This window comes from Cyprinodon tularosa, unplaced genomic scaffold (assembly GCF_016077235.1).
Source record: "Cyprinodon tularosa strain WSP-4 unplaced genomic scaffold, ASM1607723v1 ctg38, whole genome shotgun sequence".
Lineage (NCBI taxonomy): Eukaryota > Metazoa > Chordata > Actinopteri > Cyprinodontiformes > Cyprinodontidae > Cyprinodon > Cyprinodon tularosa.
Window position 1 is genome coordinate 1,219,124 of NW_024039096.1, and position 20,713 is coordinate 1,239,836.

Consider the following 20,713-nt stretch of genomic DNA (forward strand, 5'->3'; position numbering starts at 1 on the left):
CACAACGTTTAAGAACATCATTTAAAAAAACCTGATCCTAACCAAAAGAATCTTTAGAGACCAAAACATAAATAAAGTCACTATAAGTTCCCTGAAACATTTGAAAATGTAAAACTATCCTAAAATAACGAAAGTATATCATTATCAGTAAGGATGCAGCTTTTTTCTCCTGTTTATGGATTGATGATTGTATAATGAGCTGTATCATTCCTTTTTATTAAAAACTGTTATTTTTAATGATTTTCAGGGCTGACATACACAATACATACCTGGAATATCTCTCATCTTCAGTGATTAGCTAGGGCAATTATTTTTCTTGTTTTTTTCCCCCATTTAAGTTCCGTTGATATTGTCAATGACTGGTGTGTATAATAAAAATCTTTTGTAAGCTCAATTGCTTGTGCAAATTGGGCAATGATGAGCAAAATGAAAGGTGTTAGTAATTTTTGTTCAAAAATATTTTTTTCCCACCATTTTGGGTTTTAATCTGGTTTGAAGTTATGTGTCCAACAAATCTTTTGGTTAAACCAACCAATCTAATTTGGCAGTGTTTTTACACAATATATATATTGGTGAAAGGGCAAACCAATAAAAATCAACCACATTGGCATAAAATACTGGTTAATATTATAGCAACTTTCTAAAGTCAAAGGCAGGTCTTGAACCTAAAACCTCTAGATTGCAAATGAAAGGCTTAAAGCTCACACCACTAGCAAGAGTAACTGTTCATCAGAAAGGGATACTACTAAATACTAATGTTACAACTGATAACAGTGGCTTGCTCAGATTCTGATCATTATGTTGCTTAATGTAACCAAAATGAAAACAATTCTGGTTAAATTAAACAATATAACATAAATCAACTAGATTGGTTGTTTTTATAGCCAATCTATTCTTAGATTATATCCAAACTCTAGACAAATACTGCAACTCTCCAACAAATGCCCACATCTTGACTGAATAATGAGGCTGTTTAGATGCTTGCAGAAGTTTGCTGTGAGCTGAACCACTTACTGAAGCGGTGATGTTGTATGGCCGGGTCACAAGTCTTTGGGCATAATTAATTTTGGCTCCTCCCCTAAATGAAGCCTTGTTACGCGCTTCGCGGAAATGCCCTCTCCACTAATCGACACATGCCTCGAAGCCTCAGCTCATCCATCCCATAACATCACTACTTTTAACCAACATAAAGGTCTGTTAAATTTTTATATTTATCTATAAACCAAACATCAAATGAGTTGATATATAATCAAATAGCTCTATTAACTGATATCAGGTCAGAATTTAATAAAAAAAATTTAAATAAATTCTAACTTTGTTTAAAAATCTTAAACTTGGGTTGAATTATGCTTTGTGGATTTTATATCCCAACACCATTTAGTCTAATATGAGTAAAATCTACAAATTCTCACTAAAAGACACTTCAAGCTATATTTTCTTTGAATGTTTTTGTATTAACCTGAAATGTGGAATACAGTAAGTTTTTTGTATAAGGCCAAAAGGTGGCCCTGTTTTATTTATTTTTTTTTATTAAATTTTTTTGGACCAGCTCTCACCTGTAATGCTACAGAGGAGGCGGAGGCAAGGTGTACTGTCTCCTTTGTAACCATTAGTAAGCCCCTCCCCTGAGAGTGGTGGTATTGGGATCGTCATGGTGATGGGCTTGTGGAACTTTCTCCTTCTGGGCTCCACGGTAACAATGGGACTGAAGGTTGCTCGGTTCCCAAGGATTTTCTTCACAGTGTCCTCAGGAATGGGCTGGGCCTGGCCGAAGAGACACGGCGCTTAAAAAGGGATGCTCACTTCAGAGATCCAAACATTTACATTTTGTTGCATTTTCTCGGCAGGTCGTGGCATTTCAAAGACAAGCGCTAACAGATATGTTTAACCTAAAACCAACCTGTAATCCCACTTTGATTTTCTTAGTTAACGCCCCCTCGGGGAAGGAAGCTTGGACCAATGGGACGCTCCGGCTGCAGAGAGTTCCTCCCTCTGGTCCCATCTGGTGGGTCTCCTGTCTGACCCGGGACACCACAGCAAAGTACTGTGGAAAGTCCTTAGTGACGATGCGACAGATCCTCTTCCTCTCCAGCTCCTCAGGACTATCTAGTTCTATACGGAAAGGGTTAAAGTTGTAGAAGATCAGCAACATAAAAAACAATCAAAATAGTATAGCACAAAAAGTGGTTTCAACAAAGTTTTTTTGTATCACTAGTGGCTTGTTTTTTCGACAATAGGCTGACAGGAAAGGGGGTATGAGAGAGGGGGAGATACATGCGGCAAAGGCCCACAGGTCAGATTCGAGTCCGGGTCGGCCGCGTCGAAGACTAAGGCCTCTGTACATGGGTCGTGCACACTAACAGCCACCTGCACGCCGCGTTAACATTAAAACCAGAACTGTTATGCTTATAATTAGGTTTTATGTGATGGAAAAAAAAAAAGTAGGGCATGTTTGGTAACAAACTGTATTCTAATACTTCTAAATAAAGTCCTGAGCAATCAACTGCCCTCAGATGCTACCTAAAAGTTAAATGAAATTTAATATAAATCCAAACTGTTCTATGAAGGTCTAAAGGGCAGTGCGTATTATTTGAGTGTTGACAGTCACAGACGGTAAGCATAGAAAAATCACTGGATATGGTTCTAAATCTGCCGTTTTACATCATGTTGAGAATGACCATTGCTCTTTGTGACCAAAAATATACTGCAGTAAATGTCTGACAATAAGCATGTAAATCCATGATTGTAACTGAAGTTACAACATGTAGCTGTAATGTTGGTGGAAATTACTGTGAAATACTTTTATGGGCACATATTTATTTTGTTCATTTTTCTTTCTAGATGGTTTAATATTGACTTTAGTTGAAGAAGTTCTTGTTTAGTATATTTTGGACTTTGGATACTTTTTTTGTAATCAATTTGGCCTCGTTAATTAGTGGCTGTTGGACCACCTATAAATAGGCTGGGTTTTGATTTGGGAGGGCCTCCACTATGGAGGACTAACTCTGCCATATTTAAAAATAAATACAGAAATAAATAAATGCTCAATAAATAAATAGCATATAATTAATTGCCGCTAAAAATACAATGAACAAATAAATGTAAGAAGAAATTAAATTATACAGTAAGACATAAATATATATAACTCTTTCAATTAGCTTCTTTATTTATTTGCCTTTGTAATATTAACCTTATTTATTTTTTTGTCCTTTATTATCTTCAACTTTATTTTTTTAAGTATTTATTTATGTGCATGTTATAATATTTTGTCTGTTTTATTCTTCCTTTGTATTTTTTTTACCCTAGTTATTTCTTCGCCGCTGTTTATTTCTGCCTGCCCTTTTTACATTTCTGTATGCATTTCTGCCTCATTATGCAAATGAGGAGGGGGTGTGTCTTAGATAGTCAACTTGTATTTTTGGTTGCAATTAATTGTATGCTTATTTATTTATTGAGCATTTATTTATTTCTGTATTTATTTTTAAATATGGCAGAGTTGGTCCTCCATTCTCCGCCCTTCTGCTTGATCGTTCATCTCCACCACAGAGGAGGCGCACCGATCTCTAGTTGCTGTAGCCTGCAGCTGAAGTGCCATGCTGTATTTTTGTTAGCATTTGTTTGGATGCTGTTTTCGTTATGATTTTAGCCATGTGGGACCGGTAGTCCTATTTTCGATTCTTTATTTCTTTTAGTAGTTTATTTTTGCTATAGTCCAGTACTAGTAGAAGCTTTGACGGCCCTGTATGGGGTTGGCCCCCCTTCTGTACCGTTTTGTTGTTTTTGATCGGCTAACCAGGTCCAACTTTCTTGGCTACTTTGGGTTTTTTGGTCTTTTCTTTTTTCTCTCCTTCTTTCCTCTTTTTTTTTTGACACAGAAGCTGAAAATATTTAATTCATGTTTTTTCTCTCTCTACAGACCATTGAAACAGCTGATTTGAGAAAAAAAGTGTTTGAGAGTAAAAAAAAAAAGAAGAAATAAAAATAAATTATTTAGTACCCTTAGTTTTGTATGTGTCCTCAAATATGTGGTGCCCTTGTGGACGTAACAAATACTCACAATTACTTATTGTGATATATTTACAGGGAAATATTGGATACATATTCCCAGTAAATTAATGTGATATTACTGTAAAAGTAATGCAATTAGTAGCCAGTAATTTACCTTAAATTCATAGTGAAAAAAATTAACAGTGTGGTTCTTGTATTTTTAGCTTTCAAAAAATGTTCTCTTGCTTCCTTATTAATTTACAGATCTTTTGCACTGCTGGCTTGTTGCCCCAGAATTAAAAGAACATTTTGCTTTGTTTGAAGAAGGGGATTTCTCCATTAATACAAAAACCTACCAGTTATCTGGTATGATTTTTATTTCTGCATAATTAGTTACATATCTCTGGCTCTGCATGCAGTGCAGAGCAAACAATAGCTATGAAATGTAAAAATGAGTCGGGGCGCCTCACCTTCATCCATCCCATTCAGAAGCTGATTGAGGTCAGTGGTCTTGCAGTCATACAGATGTTCCTTCCAGGATTCTCCATTCTCACTGCGCAGCAGGATCAGCTCTCTCTCCTGGCCCCGCATTGAGGCAAAATGTGGGATCTCTACTATCACAGGCCTAGCAGGGGACATGTCAGAGACAAAAGGCCTAATTAATATCACCTCCTTTCCCTCCACTGAAATGAAAAGTTAAAGTAAAACTGAAAAAAAAATCAGAAAGCAAGACTGGTTTTAGAGAGTGATGTCAAATGATCATTTGAAATATGAAAAATGACAGGGTTCAAGCTGCAGCTCCGCAAGAATCAAAATGGACACAGATATAGAACAGAGCAGAGCTACCACAAATCAAACATAAGGTGAATGTGCTGGTTTCCATATCACATAAACAAATTTCTGATGATGACAGTGCTAAATAAAAATAGCTCCAATGGTAGACATAGGGAGGTAATGGGACAATCAGGGCAAATGTAACGCATAGAATATCATGAAAGGTGATAAAAAGCTGCACAGCCCATAATGATACAAGGCATGATGGTAAAAGAAAGGAGTGTGAAGTCTCAATAGAACAAGTATAAGATTTTATTAGTTAAACTTCATAGCAGTTAAAACACTCCTGACAAACACTCTTTAAGTCCACACCCCCCAACCCCACCTTCTCAGGCTCAAACTCACAGTTATCAGGTAATCTCTACAACATAAACTCTAAATTCACATGAATGATTGAGAATGAGGATAGATGGATGGATGGATAATGGATGGATGGAACTTTTAGACAATGGGGATGCACATAGACTTTTTTGGAAGACAACAATTTTGATACTATGATTTTTTCATACTTGCAGGAGTTGACTTCTTTAGTCTTTTATCTTCAAAGAAAAATTATTTAGTAGTAGTTTTTGTTAAAGGTACTATTAACCAAATAGGTATTTCACAGTGAAAGGTTGCAGTGCAAAAGTAAAACAAAGAAATCTAAAATGTATCCTGTTGGATCTCATATTTCACTGAAAAAAAAGGTTTTATCACGATCGGGGAAAGCCAATTAGCCTAATGGGGCTAATGGAGAAAATCCACTTCCATGGTTTGTACAGACTCTCGACCTGTGGCCTCTGACATAATTGTTAAATAAACATCCAGATTACTGTGATTAGGACTGATGCCATGAAATGACAATTTTCTATAATTTCTCCCCATGAAAAACATTTTTTTTTACCCCCACTGGACCAATGCCTGTGATTTCGCTTGTGCATCAGATTTAAGTACAAGAAACAGTCAGTGCAAAGGTTCTTTCTTATTTTAGTATGTATATATGAAAATGCAATTAATTGCATTAACTTTTTTACATGTTAAAATGTTTCTAATTAATGAATCAAAATGAACACGTTAAATTCCCGGCTCTATTGCTAGGATGATTAAGATGTTTATTATTTAATCGTGACAGATAATGCACAGTTTAAAAAAAAAAAAGAAATACAGAATCTATAAAATTTGACATTATTATGAAAGTAATATGTTTTTTATTTTTTTTATTTCACATACTCATTTTTATTCTTATTTTATTGTTTTATTCATTTCTAATTTTCTTTTTAATATTGTAAATTTGAAACCACTAAAATATGATGAAATAGTTAACATGATGGAAGAATACATAAATGATTAAAAAGAAGAGCAACAGAATAAAAAAAAACAAATAAACTTAACCCACTGAGTGAGTTCTTCTGTTTTCAGAAGACAAAGAGGGCACACCATCTGGTCCTTGAGGGCCCCTTGGTGCCTGCGGGCACCGCGTTGGTGACCCCTGCCCTAACCACTAGGCCGCCACTCCCCCATTTATATATTAATAAATATATATTTATATTATAAATAAATATAACTTATTTATTTACATCAATCATTCATCTGATCTGTTTGCTGTGGGCATGACTAATATTCTGACATTATAAAGTACACTTTAATAAAACATACAGAAAAAAAACAGGAAAATAAAGATATGACAGAAAAAATTATTTTAATGCTGATGTAATGGAAATGAAGGAAGGAAGGACGGTGCTGTGTTTCAGGGTAAAAGATGTCTCATGCCCAGCAAAGCGCAGTCCAGTCTGAACAGCCAATTAAAACACATTGAGTGAAGTTAACTGAGATCATAAAAAATAACAAAAAAATTGTTCATAATCCAGTTAGCACCTTAGTGGTTAACGGTTGGAACACCCTCCTTTTGGTAATTAGACAGTGAGGCTCAGCTGACTCAGAACAAAAAAGGGCCAAAAGGGTATTTTCGACATATCCACAATTGCTGGAAAAATATTTATTCAACTTAAGTAAATATATATTCCAAAACAGTTTATTTATGCAATGAATCTATCACTGCTTCCATCCTCTTTCCCTGACTTTATTGATGGCAACAGTTTCCCTTTTTATTCAATTAAAGATCGATAGCCTTTTATCAATAAAATGTGCTGCACTTTCCTGTTAGGCCATGATTTGCCAATGAACTCTGGTCGACTGCATGGTCTGCTGCTCGATCTGTCTTGCATCAGTGACATTAAGCAAACAAGGGGTCCGTGTTGGAAAAACACAGCAGTTGTGGCTTCACACAATTTGCCCAGTTATGTCTGGCTCTTCTAAATGAGTTTTATGAATAAACCCTCAGGTTAGCACATAAACAGAAACTTATATTTTAGAGAATTTGTGATCCCAAAATATTATTCTAAACTTTACCTCCCTTTCAACTTTCCTTTGGTCAAAAGAGAAACTAATGCTACGTTCACACCAGATGCAGCAAAAGCAGCAAAATCGCGTCTGCTGCTTCATTTTTGCTGCTTGTACCAGCTAGTTCTGACGCGCGGCTTAAGCAGCTTTGCTGCTCTTTCTGCACGGTGCAAAAGTGTGTCTGACGCGCGTTGGGCGGAGCTACTCTATGCTTTCTCTGCCTTGCAGCTATATTTGCTGTGATCAGTGGGAATAAAGTAGTCTGCCTTCCCATATTTTTTCTGTCGGAGCCGCTCAGACCCCCACATACCAGCGGTGCGCCGACAGTAGGAATCCTTTCATCAGCAGCCTCTGGCCGGGTCGCCTCGTCGCGGTTCACCGCGGCAGCTGGTAGGTGTTTTTCATCTAAATAATCCAAACTGCAGGCAGCAGGATAATAAAAGCCAACATATTCTGCCGGCAGATTTCTGCATTTTAAGTTAATTTAGGCGTCAATAAACTGTTTAAGAGGAGTGATCATAGCGCTCTGATCATCAGCGCTGTCTCTCTCCCTGCCAGCTCCCAGATCAGCTTCTCTGATTGGTTGACGCGGCGCATCGAGCAGCAAAAATTCAATTTTTCCATCTCGAGCAGCAGCGCGTTTGCGGCGCGTCACGCAAACCATTGACTTTGCATGTAAAGTCGCTGCTTCTGTCGCGCCAGCTGCGTCCGGTGTGAACGTAGCATTAGGGCCTAGTCCAGCATTTTTTTTCAGCTTCAGTCCTCTAAAGGGCTTATATAAAAGCAAAATCATTTTTTTTCTGAATTTCTAACTATGTTTTGAATGTTATGTGGTATTTGGTCATGCCCAAAGGGGTATTTCCTTTGATTAAAGCATTGCAGGTATTCTCATTAATTCTGCTCCTTGAGTAGCAGTTGTTCAGCTCATTGTCTTGGAAAAACCACAGAGCTGAGACAACTCAGCTCTAATCTGCACAGTGACAGTGACTGCTCATATAATATCTAAGTTGTGAAAATGTGTTTTGACATGTCGTACTTTGCACTGAATGCAAGTGTTTTTCTTAGATTTTGAGAAAACAAATATTACCACAAAAATATAATAATATGCAAAAATATAGTGGAAAAAGTAAAATATTACATGATATGTATGCCTACAGTTTTTTTTGGAAGGTTTAAAAATGCATGATTTAATTTAAGGTGAAATTTTCTTGCGGTCATTTGCTGACTAATGCAGATCATATAGACAATATTTAAAGGCCTTTTACACATCTTTCCAAGGAATGGCAGCAAGTGGGGCAGGCGCCATACAATGAAGTGGCTGCAAAGTAAGTGCAATGAAATTGAAGCCAAGATGCGTAGTTTTAGGAAGAACAAAAGTGGTGAAAACTATAAGAAAGGAACTTCTCTCTGTAATGCTGCTGCTAGAAATAGACGTAGCAGTGCTGGACTCATAATACATTTTCTTCCCAAAACTACATGAAAACCATATAAAAGCTACAACCTGATAAACTGAGGTCAACAGAGATGGGCAACAAAATCCTTCAGGATGGAGCAGCCTCAACATGTTGTGTCCTGGGGGTAGGTGGGGGGGTAGAGAAAGAAGCTACAGTATGCTTGGTTCCTACCCAACAAATCTAGTTCCTCTGGGTCCCAGCTGGAGCACTGGACTAACCAGGCTCTCGCCTTCATTAAGGGCTGGCAGCTTTCTGGGAAGATGGAGCTTACTGTGTCCACAAGATAATGAGACAAACATTTATATAAAACACAACCTCACAATAGCTGGCTCATCTGGGCAAATTATTGCCCCTTCGCCATTTCTCCTTTTTACAGCTTTGTTCCTTTCGTCCCAAGCATTTGAGGGTGCAAAATGGCAACAAACATCAGCTGTCCAACAGCTTATGCCTATCTGGTATTCACCTTGACATGAATCCTTCTAAGTACATTTCTAAAATCTACCCCCAGTTTATTTTACGGAAATCGGTTTGTAATATTCAGCTAATTAGAATTACAGTTTAAAACAAGATCTGTAGAAAATCTAGAAATAAAATGACATCAAATTTAAGATTTGAATATTTTTCTGTGAATTGCTTCCATATTTAATGAAGATACACGACCAATAAGAATATGAAAGAAACAGGCACACAGCTGTTTAGTCCATGGTAATTTACTGGTATAAGGAAAGGATAAAATAATGAGACAAATCGGCGAAGGGGCAAGTTAACCCAGAGCCGGCTTCTTTTCATTACTCACAGCAGAGTGAATAAGTGATTTACACATAAAGAGTCTTGATAAGTTGTTTGAAGGATAGATATGCTTAAAAAAAATAAATAAATAATAAGTATATAAATATATATATATATATATATATATATATATATATATATATATATATATATATATATATATATATATATATATCAAAAAATAGCAGCATTAACTAATAACTACAAAAAAATAGAAAAATTTAATTAAAAGTAGAAATGTGATTGCCCGTCATAGTTTCACAAAATTCTGTGTGCTTTGACAATTTTCCTTTCCTTTCATATGTGAATCTAATTCTGAACCTTTGGATTTTAATTGGAATAAAATTTGTAAATGTGTCGATAAGATTAATTAAAAGGCCAAATCCTTTCTCTGAACTTCCAAAACATATTTCGATTTAACGAGCTGCTTTTCCTTCAATAGCCAACTATGGGTGGTTAATTTCTCTTTTTGAATTTGCTCATCTTTAATGCTAAATCTTGGGTTGAATTCTAGTTGTGTCTCCCTCCAACAAGATTCACACTATAGTTTGCTGTAATTTTGGCCGATTCCTCCTCATTGAACTAGCCTGACGTAGTCCGACTCAATTCTAGTCAGAATATGAGTCTGATACTGCTCCATAGAGCTGTGATTATGGGGCGTGTTTCGAACAAACCAGGAAAAAAAATGCCTCTGCACTCAATTGGTTAGACCTACAACCAATAAGAGCAACGGAGTGCGTGACGTATGTTACGAGGCATAGTTGTTGTCCACAAAAATCAAAGCGTGCAGTTGCACGCCTAGAATAAGAAGATGAGACTTGATCGCGTTTCTCTGTTCCTCTTTAAAAATTAATTTGCTGTCGATATCTTCTAGAACAGACCTAATAGCAGAATCTACTCACCTAAACTCTCCAGCGGCAGCCATTATTGTTGTCACCCAAGTGCGCATTGGTCACGTGGTTGATTACGTTACTGTTGGTCATCTGTCCATCATTGTATAAAGCCCGCCCTGACAATTTGATTGGATCGCCTGACAGTGGGCGATAATACTCGCGCTACTATGGAGCAGAGCCAGACCGAACTTCCTGACCTCAAACTTTGTGGGCGGGACTAAGTTTGGAATGGCACCCAGGCAATCTTTGAACAGCTGTAACTTGTCAACTCTGCAGATCATGTCCATAAATGCCTTAAAGCTACAGTGTGTAATAATTACAGGCATATAAAGTCAGAAATTTAATATATTATACATAACTATGTTATTTATCATCACCTATGAGCTCAGCCTTTTAACCATAATATTTGCGTTGCCTTAGAATTCGTTATTTATAATTACATAGGAGCGGGTCTCGCAGCCATGGAGGCTGACATCTTTGCGCTACGGCAAGCGCAGAGGCAACAAACTAGCGATTGCGAGATCTCCCATGACGCTCAAAAATAACTACGGCAAGTTGAGAGAGATTAACTGAGACGGTACTGAACAGTAGATGGCAGTATTATGCCTGAGAAGCGTTTAGTCTGCCTGAAACCAAAGAAGAAGAAGAAGCAGGTATACTGCGCCTCAGTAACAAGAAAGGTGAACAAGGCGGCAGGCGTGAGTGACTTTGCAAACTGTTTGGCACTGTGTGGCCAAACATCAGACGAATGGAGGATCATGCCTACTCTGTATCACAACGAAAAGCGGCGGACACCGAACCCCCGTCATCTAAGAAGCGGAAACACGACGAGAATAAACGCAAGCGTGACAAGAAACGGCAAAAAACACGGATCAACATTGGCACGGCATTTACACGATGGAAGTCACTGATGGAGGAAAAAGGTTTTCAAAGTGACGCTCAAGTTGCCAGTTTTCTCTTGGACAGGTAATTAATCCTACACACACAATTGTCTAATATCACTGCAGTTTTTGGAGTACAGGATGCTCAGACCTGTCTAAAACAATAACATGCTGCGTGATGATGCTGTTACTCTCCAGTATACTTATTCAGCAACGTCCCTGACGTTTCACAGGTAATGATTCAGTAATTTTCTGTAAAATAATTTTCTGGATATATACCTCGGTTACTTCTCTCCGGCTCCTTTGGAGATCTTCAAGCCTTTCCTCCTCTGCTCTCACCCCGCTGGCTCCCCTCTCTCGCCTGGCCCTAGCTGCACGGCCTCCCTGCCTTCGCCCTCGTCCTCTCCCTCTCCCTCGCGTTGTAACCCCCGTGCCACCAAAATGACTTGGACTCTGTAAACGGGGGATATATATTCTTCCAGCGAACACAATCTCGCTGTTAAACTAATGACTACAATTACTTCGTCTGTTTATATCACCATGCAAAGCAGCTCACCAAGACGTCACAACGATGTAGAAAAAATAACGGGTATATTTATTATCTTAAGTCTACATGAAATCTATACCCTACACAGACTAATGAAATACTATCTGTAAAATTATCTATGTAAACAAACCTCCTCACTTGAGAGGGTAGGTGATGTGGACGTCGTAGAAGAAATTTTGTCCCGTAACGCTCGCCGTACTGTTGGGGGGGAGAAGCGGTGGGGGGGAGATGTTCATGTTGCTGCGGTCTGTAGTCTGACCGCTAGATGTCGCTGAAAATTACACACTGTAGCTTTAAGGGACTCAAATCAGAGCTTTATGATGGACACTCTAAAATTTAGACTCAAAGGTCAAAGCTTCAAATTTTTCATCAAATCAAATAAGTTTAAAAAAAAAAAGTAAATCCACAAAACGTATTAAATAAATAGAAAAATGTCAACATCGACATAAAATAGATTCTGCACCAATAGGAGGAGTCGGTTAAAGTCATGTGATTCAGAGCTGAGGCACTGCAAGATCATAGTAGCTCAATAATACAAATAGTTTCTTCTCTACATTACATTTGTTAGAGTTAAACAAAAAAAAAAAAAACAAAAAAAAAAAACGCAGAATGGGGGTGGACATCAGGCAAGCTTTTGAGCGTCGGTGCCCACTTATAGAAGCAAAGGGCACAGATGCAATTGCTCTACTACTGTCATACTTCTCTATCATTTTTCAAACAGATCAACATCATACTTTAAGGTAAAGAAAAATATTAAAGATTATCTTGACTGAGCTATGCTTTGGTCCAAAATGTCTTCCAGATATCTGATGTCTTCAGATGTTCTTTTCATGATTTAACAAAAATAAATAGTATGCCGGATGAGTTACCTTAAAACATCTACAAGTATGCCTCTGTTTGAGTCAACAGTTGTGGATTGACCTGAACCATTCTGGCCTTTCCTGCCTCATTCTGACGGCACTAATGTCTGGGTTACTGAATATCAAGAAACTGTTAATATGCAGTTAAGAAATTTTTATTATTTGGATAATCCTAATAATTTGTAAATATTATGCCAGGTTAATTTTTAAAGCAATAGTTTTTTTTCTTCCGTGTTTAACTGAATGTTTTGAAATGATAAGGATATTAAATGTTATAAAAACATTTAATAAAAAGGATTTTATCATCACCGTCTGTTCTGGACCTCTAAGTATATGGGGAGCTTAGGTGTCCTTTTGGAACACAAAGATTGAGATTCTGGAAAAAAAAAAAACTGCACACATCGCTCCTCAAAATGCAAATGCACTCATTCACACATTAAAATATCATTTTACATGGCGGAAAATGGTGATGTAACAAGCAAAAGGAGAGGGATGTTTCCCAAGAAACTGATACTGACTAGATTTAGATAAAGAAAAGTGCAGCCTTACCCTAAAAACTGAGCCCCTGCCGGTCCAACCTCCACCAGTCTGCTCGCCAAGCCTTCTCCTTCCACCATCGGAGGAGGGGAGGCCAGCTTGTGCCTTTTTACCAGACGACAAGTGATCCTGGTGGGGGCTGTGCATTTTCTCGGTGGGATGATGATGCGCATCCCGTTGTGCCGACTTCCCCTCATCGAGCCGCCTCTGGCGTCGACCATAAAGCTGACCAGGAACCTGAAGTTGGGAATACAAAGGAAGAGAAAATAGTAGAGAGGAAAAAGACGAAGACAGGAGAAGCAGAGAGAATATGGAAACAGGGATGTAATACGTAAAACACGTTTTAATCGTAGCGCCGATATAAAGAAAAGATTTAGTTAAGGTGAGGTTGTGTCCCATGCTTGGTCGTATAAAAAAATCACAGTAAGTGTAAAGAAAACAGTAAAGGGAACTAAAAGGTGAGGGGCCTTCTATGTTGGCTGGAACCAAAGTAAGAAAGAAAAAAACAGCACCAACTCAAACATTAAGTTTACACTTAATGGCCATCTTATTAGGTATACCTTTTCAATTTCTTTTTAAAATGGTAAGTAAAAAATTTGCAACATTGGACATCTAGATGAGGTGGAGGTAATTTTTTTAAAGCGCAAACTAAGCTTCAGAATGGGAAGCCACTTTTAGATTCTGACTGTCGGTGCTAGATTGGCCAATTTGACTATTTCAGAGACTGTCGATCTACTGGGATTTTCATGGGACACCATTTTGTCTGGTTTACAGAAAATGGAAAAGTAACAGTAAGCAGCAATTCTGTCGTAGAAAACGTCTGGTTAAGGTCAGAGGAGGACAATTTGGTTCAAGATTATAAAAAAAAGAAAACAATGACCTAGCAGGGTGGCTAAAAGGTTAAGCCTTGTATAACACAGTAATCTAGTTCATCTGTGATGAGTACACATCTAAGAATAAAAAGTGATGAACTTCTGTAACTCTGAGTCATAGATGACTAATGACTGATTTGGTGGAACAAATCCAGATTTTTCAAAAATTTAATCTTCACCTACATAAAATCGATTAAATTCCCAATTCAATAAGTCTCCTTCCAGGCTGTAAACAATCTTAAGCAGGAAATGTCAGACCTCAAATGTGTAATATGGAGTTCACTGTAGTGCAATGGGCCCTACAGACATCAGATCACGGTTGAGCAGAGCCCCTTTGGGATGTGGTGAAATGGAAGATTTCCATTTAGTCTGTGAAGCAGATAATTCTGCAGCAACCACATAATGGTAACATCTTTGGGAGCAAAACCTTGTCAAATCAAATGCAAAGAAAGAAAAAAGGGAATTCCTTTTTTTGTTTTGCAAAAAGGGGGGGTCATATAATATAGAAGCTGTTACTAATAAAGTGGCCATTAAGTGCATCTGTAACCATTGAATTTATTTTCTTAAAGCTGCCAACAAAGGAGTCTCTTTTTTGTATTTTTTTTTTTTTACATAAAAGGAAGTTAAGCATTAAATAATTTCTGTCCCTAACTCACAAAAAATAATAATAGTTTACACTCACACAGACCCAAACCATGCAACATGGTGTTTAAAATGTCATGTTAGTTTGAACTCTATGGTGTTATTAATAAAAACAAAGAGTCATAGATGCACAAATTAATTGTCCAAAAACAGGAATTGACCAGTTTTCCTTTGATCGGCTCTAATCAGCAGGTCAAACACTAACAAGCCAGTTATCTTAGCGAAACGTATTCCAACCAGAAATTGTTGTGGAGCTAGGGTGAAAAAGAACGCATCTATATTCTAAGCTCCTATGTAATATAAATACATAAAGGGAAATAAGATAGAGTTTATATATACGCTGATGCAGAATACATTCATGGATCTCAAAAGTATTGATAAAAAAAAAAAGAAGATAAATAAAATAACCAGAAGCTTCAAAACAGCAGCATTAATTAAATGCAAGTGTGACCATCACCAAAAAGCTGGAACATCATAATAAAAGCTGGAAAAAAAGAAAAGGATAAAGGTAACGTTTTTAGAAGTTGGTCAGTCTTAAAAATCATTACGGAAAATTGGAAAACATAAAAAACATTTCCCAATATTCTCATCTGAGTCGACATTCTAGCAAACTGACTCCGGCAGATTTAAAAAACAAAAACAAATGTAAGATTTTACAGGATTAAATTTGCAATAGAAAAGGTAAAGTCAATAAATTAATAATTTTAAATAAATTTAGTGAAGGATTTCTTATGAAGTGTTATCAAAGTAAAAGTATTTTCTCTTTGAGAAAAAAAAAACTTTAAATATTGTTTAAGCAACTATCAAGGTCATACAGAAACTCACTAATTTCCTTATCTTGTAGTAAGACTTTACATAAAAAAGGCCTTTAAACATCATGAAACTGAAGCAAAAGTAAGAAAAATACGCCAAACTTTTGAGAAACTTTGAAAAACTGACATAGCCAGACAAATAAGAACGCCTCCTGCTTCTCACCTTTACAGGTCTTCCAGCAGAAATGGGTAATTGGTGTAACATATGCTGGTACCTTTTAGCTAAAACATCAATTTCTAGATAGTTCCGATTACAAAAAACCATGGAAAAGAAGTATAAGATTATTAAAGAATCAAAAAAAAAAAAGAAATATATATATATATATATATATATATATATATATATATATATATATATAATCCCATTGATATATTTTTGGCATATAGTCACTCAGTTTAGTTAGAAAATAAAAACAAAAGGACAAAAAAACACAACCAACAAATGCTCCTGCTTTGTGTCACGTGTGTAACATCAGTTCATGAGTGAGGAAAGCAAACACAGATGTTATGAGTGAACTGAGAGGGGAAGGTGTGATAGAGGGCAACCAATCACAGTCAAATCACCTGCTGTCGTACTGCGGGAGCGGAGAGGAAAGACTGCAGAATGAACGACAAAGTAACGCAAGGAGGAACAGGTCAACAGATTTGTCACTCTGACAGAAAAAAATTAAAAATAAGAAATCTGAAACTCTGGGAAATGCTTTATAATTGACCAATAATGGTGTTTCCAGGTTTCTAAACAACAAAAAAGTTGGAATCAGTCTAAATTAAATGTGTATTATTCAGTAAATTCAAACCATTTCCCAAAAAACCAAACATTATTTCAGCTGCAGCTACATCATGGCTGCGGTTCAGACAGGCTAAAGGTTAAAGAGATGGAAATTATAAAGAGATCTTAAAAACACTGTAACACAGGCAGGAAGAAACCAGCCTCCCACCTTATCCCTTATTCAACAACCTTTTCAGATTTGTCTCATTTTCATGGTTAAACTGAGAAAACAGATATTTTCTCCCTCATTTGTTCTCCTGTCTTTATAAATTCTTCCTTCCAAACATGCTTACCCAGAGTGGACCGGCGAGGAGACGAGGTTGACGTTATCTAGTGGGTCTGCGGTCCAGCTGTACCTCCTCAGGGAGTCGTTGTCTGCATCCCTGGCAGTCAGCAGATGCTGGGGGGCAGAAAACATGGTGAGACATTTCCTTTAGTATCCAATAGAAGGAGGTCTTTATTATTTACCAGCAACTCATTCCATTATCATGTGAAGAGCGTCACTTTTTTTTAATGCAGAGGAAATAAAATGCTTTCGAAAAAGGATGAAAATAATTTTTTTTACATTTTCTCAGTTCGCAACAACCAACTTACAACGAGCAAAAACAATGTGTTATACTGGGATAAACAAACACAAAGCAATTTTGTGCAAAACATTGAATGACAAGTTTCTGCAGAGTAAAAATTGTGCAGAATAGATCAAGCTCCATCAGATTGGATAAAAACTGTTTTAAATGGATTTAAACTAATCTTTTGCAGCTCTAAATATAGGTTTAGGTTTAAGTAAGAAATGAATTCTTGCCAATCCTGTCAGTTTAGGTGGACTGTCAAATGTTGGTGGGTTTGATGTTGTGCTTTTACCTTTTAGTTTTAGATGATGACATTATGCAGACGTATTAAAATAAAATCGAAAACTGTTTTAAAACCCAACCCTTCTCCACAAATTTCTCCCTGATCTGACTCTTTATTGTCCTGTTCTATTTGATTCTGTTGCATTTTATTTTTTTCTACTGTTTTTTTAACCAATTTAATAAGGGAATATTTGTGTGAAAACTTGGATCACTTTCCTTCTAAGTCCCAATAATTCTCCACTTTCTGTGGTCCTTAAATATAAAATTCAACTTAAATACATTAAAGGTACAGGGGACAATCTTTTAATTCCGGGTGGATCATCTAAATAAGTGGTCCTCCTAACTGTCAATCATTCTGGTGATATGTTTATGTAAGGCCGTCCTACATGCTCGTCCCCTTAAAACCTCGAACTCAATACAAACTCAAATTAAAAAAGCTTCCTGAATGGGAAGCAAAACATCTTCTAACTTTGAAACAAAGTCCAGTGGATTGTTTAATTTTCTTTTTTTGGAAGTCCCGTTAGCTATCTTTTTCTGCGCATGCACACTTTCAGCCACATATGTGTGGTGAGCCACGGTTTCAGACAGTCATTGAAGCTCACCTTTCTCACCTCGTTTCTTTGAAAATGGCCGAGGGTCGTTAGAGAAAAACTGTCTACAAAGTGTAGGAGAAGAAAAGAAATGCCTCAGAAGAGGCAGATATATTCCAGAGAGCTCTCCGCACAAAGCATTATGGGATTTGCTGTCACAGCGAACCGCTGTCGCCATAGGCTGTCACTACCCGACAGTAGTGTCTAATAACAAAGATAGTGCAGGCACCGCGCAGTGGAGGAAGAAAATCACTGATCATCTGTCCGAACGGTCAGTTAACTTAGTTATCTATAAAGTCCACTATATAAGGTGTATGTGGACACAGTAAGGTTGTATGAGCTATTAAAACTGCAAATTTTAAACAGGGTGTGCACGAGTAGAAATGGGCTCGTGCATGCTCTTATATTCGCTTTTTTTTTTCTTTTTTAAGTGAAGAGGGTGGGTCTTTTAACCCACAATACCTTTAAAGCTACAGTGTGTAATTTTCAGCGACATCTAACGTTCAGACTGCAGACCGCAGCAACATGGACATCTCCCCCCCACCGCTTCTCCCCCCCAACAGTACGGCGAGCGTTACGGGACAAAATGTCTTCCACGACGTCCGCATCACCTATCTTCTCAAGTGATGAGGTTTGTTTACATAGATAATTTTAAAACTGCCATCTATTGTTCAGTACCGTCTCAGTTCATCTCTCTCAACTTGCCGTAGTTACTTTCGAGCGTAATGGGCGATCTCGCAATCGCTAGTTTGTTGGCTCTGCGCTGCCGTAGTGCAAAGATGTCTGCCTCCATGGCTGCGAGACCCGCTCCTATGTAATTATAAATAACGAATTCTAAGGCAACGCAAATATTAAGGTTAAGAGGCTGAGCTCGTAGATGATGATAAATAACATAGTTATGTATAATATATTACATTTCTGACTGTATATCTCTGTAATTATTACACACTGTAGCTTTAACATTTTAAGATGCAATGTGACAAAATGCCAAAAACCACAATTATCATTTTTCCAAGGCCTATTTTGTGACTTTTCTTAATAACCCATTGCAATGCCTGTAAAACGTTTCCTGATTTCTTGTTGTTACTTTCTCTCAAAACAGAAATTTTCTGGCAAGTGTATGATATAAAGAAAAATTGTGAAATTGTGTAATGAAAATACTGTCCTTCCTGTGATAAATTATAATAATTCTGATTTCTCAGTAGAAAGTAAAACTTTCATAATGTTGAGAGTTTGATGAGATACTATTTGATCCCAGTGACACATTGATCAAGCTGTATTCAGCCAATCCAAAACAGTATGAACACATGAATAGAGGAACATTTACAACTCCAAGCATTTTTTATGTGATCTTCATTTTTCCCTTGTAAATAAAACTATTTTATGTTACTTGCAGAACATAAAAGCACTTCTTAGATTGCAGTTGACATGTAATATCTCTAATATAGAGCTGTGGAAAAATAAGGAGAAAGCAGGCATGAGTTTTTTCTGTGACATGCATGATCAGATTGAAGTCTACCTTATTGCGATGCTCTACAATGAAAGATCGTTCCTTACAGAGCATCTGGGCCAGCGTGAGAGAAAAACAACATGCTGTTAATCAGCAGAAGGTACACAGAAACAGACAAAATAACAGAAATTCAAGCTTTTAAAAACTTGGAAACATACTTGCAATAACTACGACGGAGTATGAGGGTCAGGCTAGAGATTTATTTTTTTCATTTTCGAGAATAAGGTCATAACATTATGAGAATAAAGTCGTAATATTACGAGAATTAAGGCATCATACACAAACCCGTTTCAGAAAGAAAGCTTCAAGCTCTGACCAGCATATGATGGCCGACCAGCTCCACCAAACAGAAACCTGAGTCCACTTTGACATCCTGCCCATTTTGATGTTGCTGTGCTGAAAGATTTCCTTATTTGTCAAACCAGAGCCAAAGTATAACTTCCCATGATGCTCTACATTCCTCATTTTAGTGAAGAAAGTGCTTCTTGTAAGAGTTGTCATAAAATACAACTTGTTTCTCGGAATTTTTTATGACTTTATTCTCGTAATTTTATGACTTTATTCTCGTAATGTTATGAATTTATTCTCGAAATAGAAGGAAAAAATATCTCTAGCCTGGCCCTAATACTCCGTCATACTATAATACTACTGTGAATGGAAGAGATAACTGTCAATATGAACTCTGGGCTGAGGTGTGTAAATGCTGGACTGCACGTTTGTTTTCATCTGTTTTGATAGTCCTGTAATCTTCCACCGTCTCCAACAGTATATCATTTCTTTCTGAAAGTTTTCCTTTGAGGTTTGACTGACTATTTTTGCAAGTTTGACTTAACTTTAACAGTTATTCAGCCTCTTAAACTATTGGGGATTAATTAGGGTGGTTGTTTTTCAGCTAGGATAGGACTATCCTATTTAATAAATTAGAACAACTTTTAAAAAATCCTTTGTTTCAGTAACTCAGTTAACAAATTTAACATTACTTAGATAAATTATACACATAATTATGTGTTTCATCCTTTATCTGCTAATTATGATGCGTTTCTAGTTACAGCAAATGATAAATGTGTTTTATGTTTTTATTAAACATAAATACAAAGAAAGACTTTAAAAATGGATCAGCTGATTTTGGAGGGCAGCTCTGTGATTGGACGCCCTCTGGACTAAGTGCTGGAGGTGGGAAACAAAAGACCCACTCTAAATTAACATCTCTGTTGGATAATGTTTCCCACCCCATGCAAAAAGCTATTGCTGAACTAGAGAGCTCCTTCAGTGACAGACTGCTGCACCCTAAATGCACCAGGGAGCGTTATCACAGATCCTTCCTCCCAGCAGCTGGAAGACTTTATAACCACCACTGTTCCCAACAACCTCAATTAGTTGTTACATTCATACTGATTTTGCACAGTTTCTACCTTAGTCAGTTAAATAACATGCTGCAGTCATTTTTGCACATCTCTGATGTTGCTGCTATTTTCAAATATCCATTATTGTAAAAATATCCATAGC

At 37.0% G+C, this 20,713-nt stretch overlaps 1 protein-coding gene across 50 annotated transcripts in view; it reads right to left on the reverse strand.

The window, feature by feature from the left end:
* Positions 1-20,713, reverse strand: part of LOC119791111 (ankyrin-3-like) — a 241,780-nt gene that overhangs the window by 42,038 nt on the left and 179,029 nt on the right. For 29 of the 50 annotated variants that reach the window (XM_038297004.1, XM_038296995.1, XM_038297005.1 and 26 more), the window contains 7 exons: positions 19,217-19,261; positions 16,550-16,656; positions 16,052-16,084; positions 13,174-13,398; positions 4,458-4,612; positions 1,901-2,112; positions 1,557-1,764 (listed from right to left, as the gene is read on the reverse strand). In XM_038297004.1, coding sequence (XP_038152932.1) covers positions 1,557-1,764; positions 1,901-2,112; positions 4,458-4,612; positions 13,174-13,398; positions 16,052-16,084; positions 16,550-16,656; positions 19,217-19,261 — 985 coding nt within the window. The remainder of the gene's footprint in view (positions 1-1,556; positions 1,765-1,900; positions 2,113-4,457; positions 4,613-13,173; positions 13,399-16,051; positions 16,085-16,549; positions 16,657-19,216; positions 19,262-20,713) is intronic. The other 21 variants (XM_038297014.1, XM_038297007.1, XM_038297017.1 and 18 more) reach the window with 3 other exon arrangements.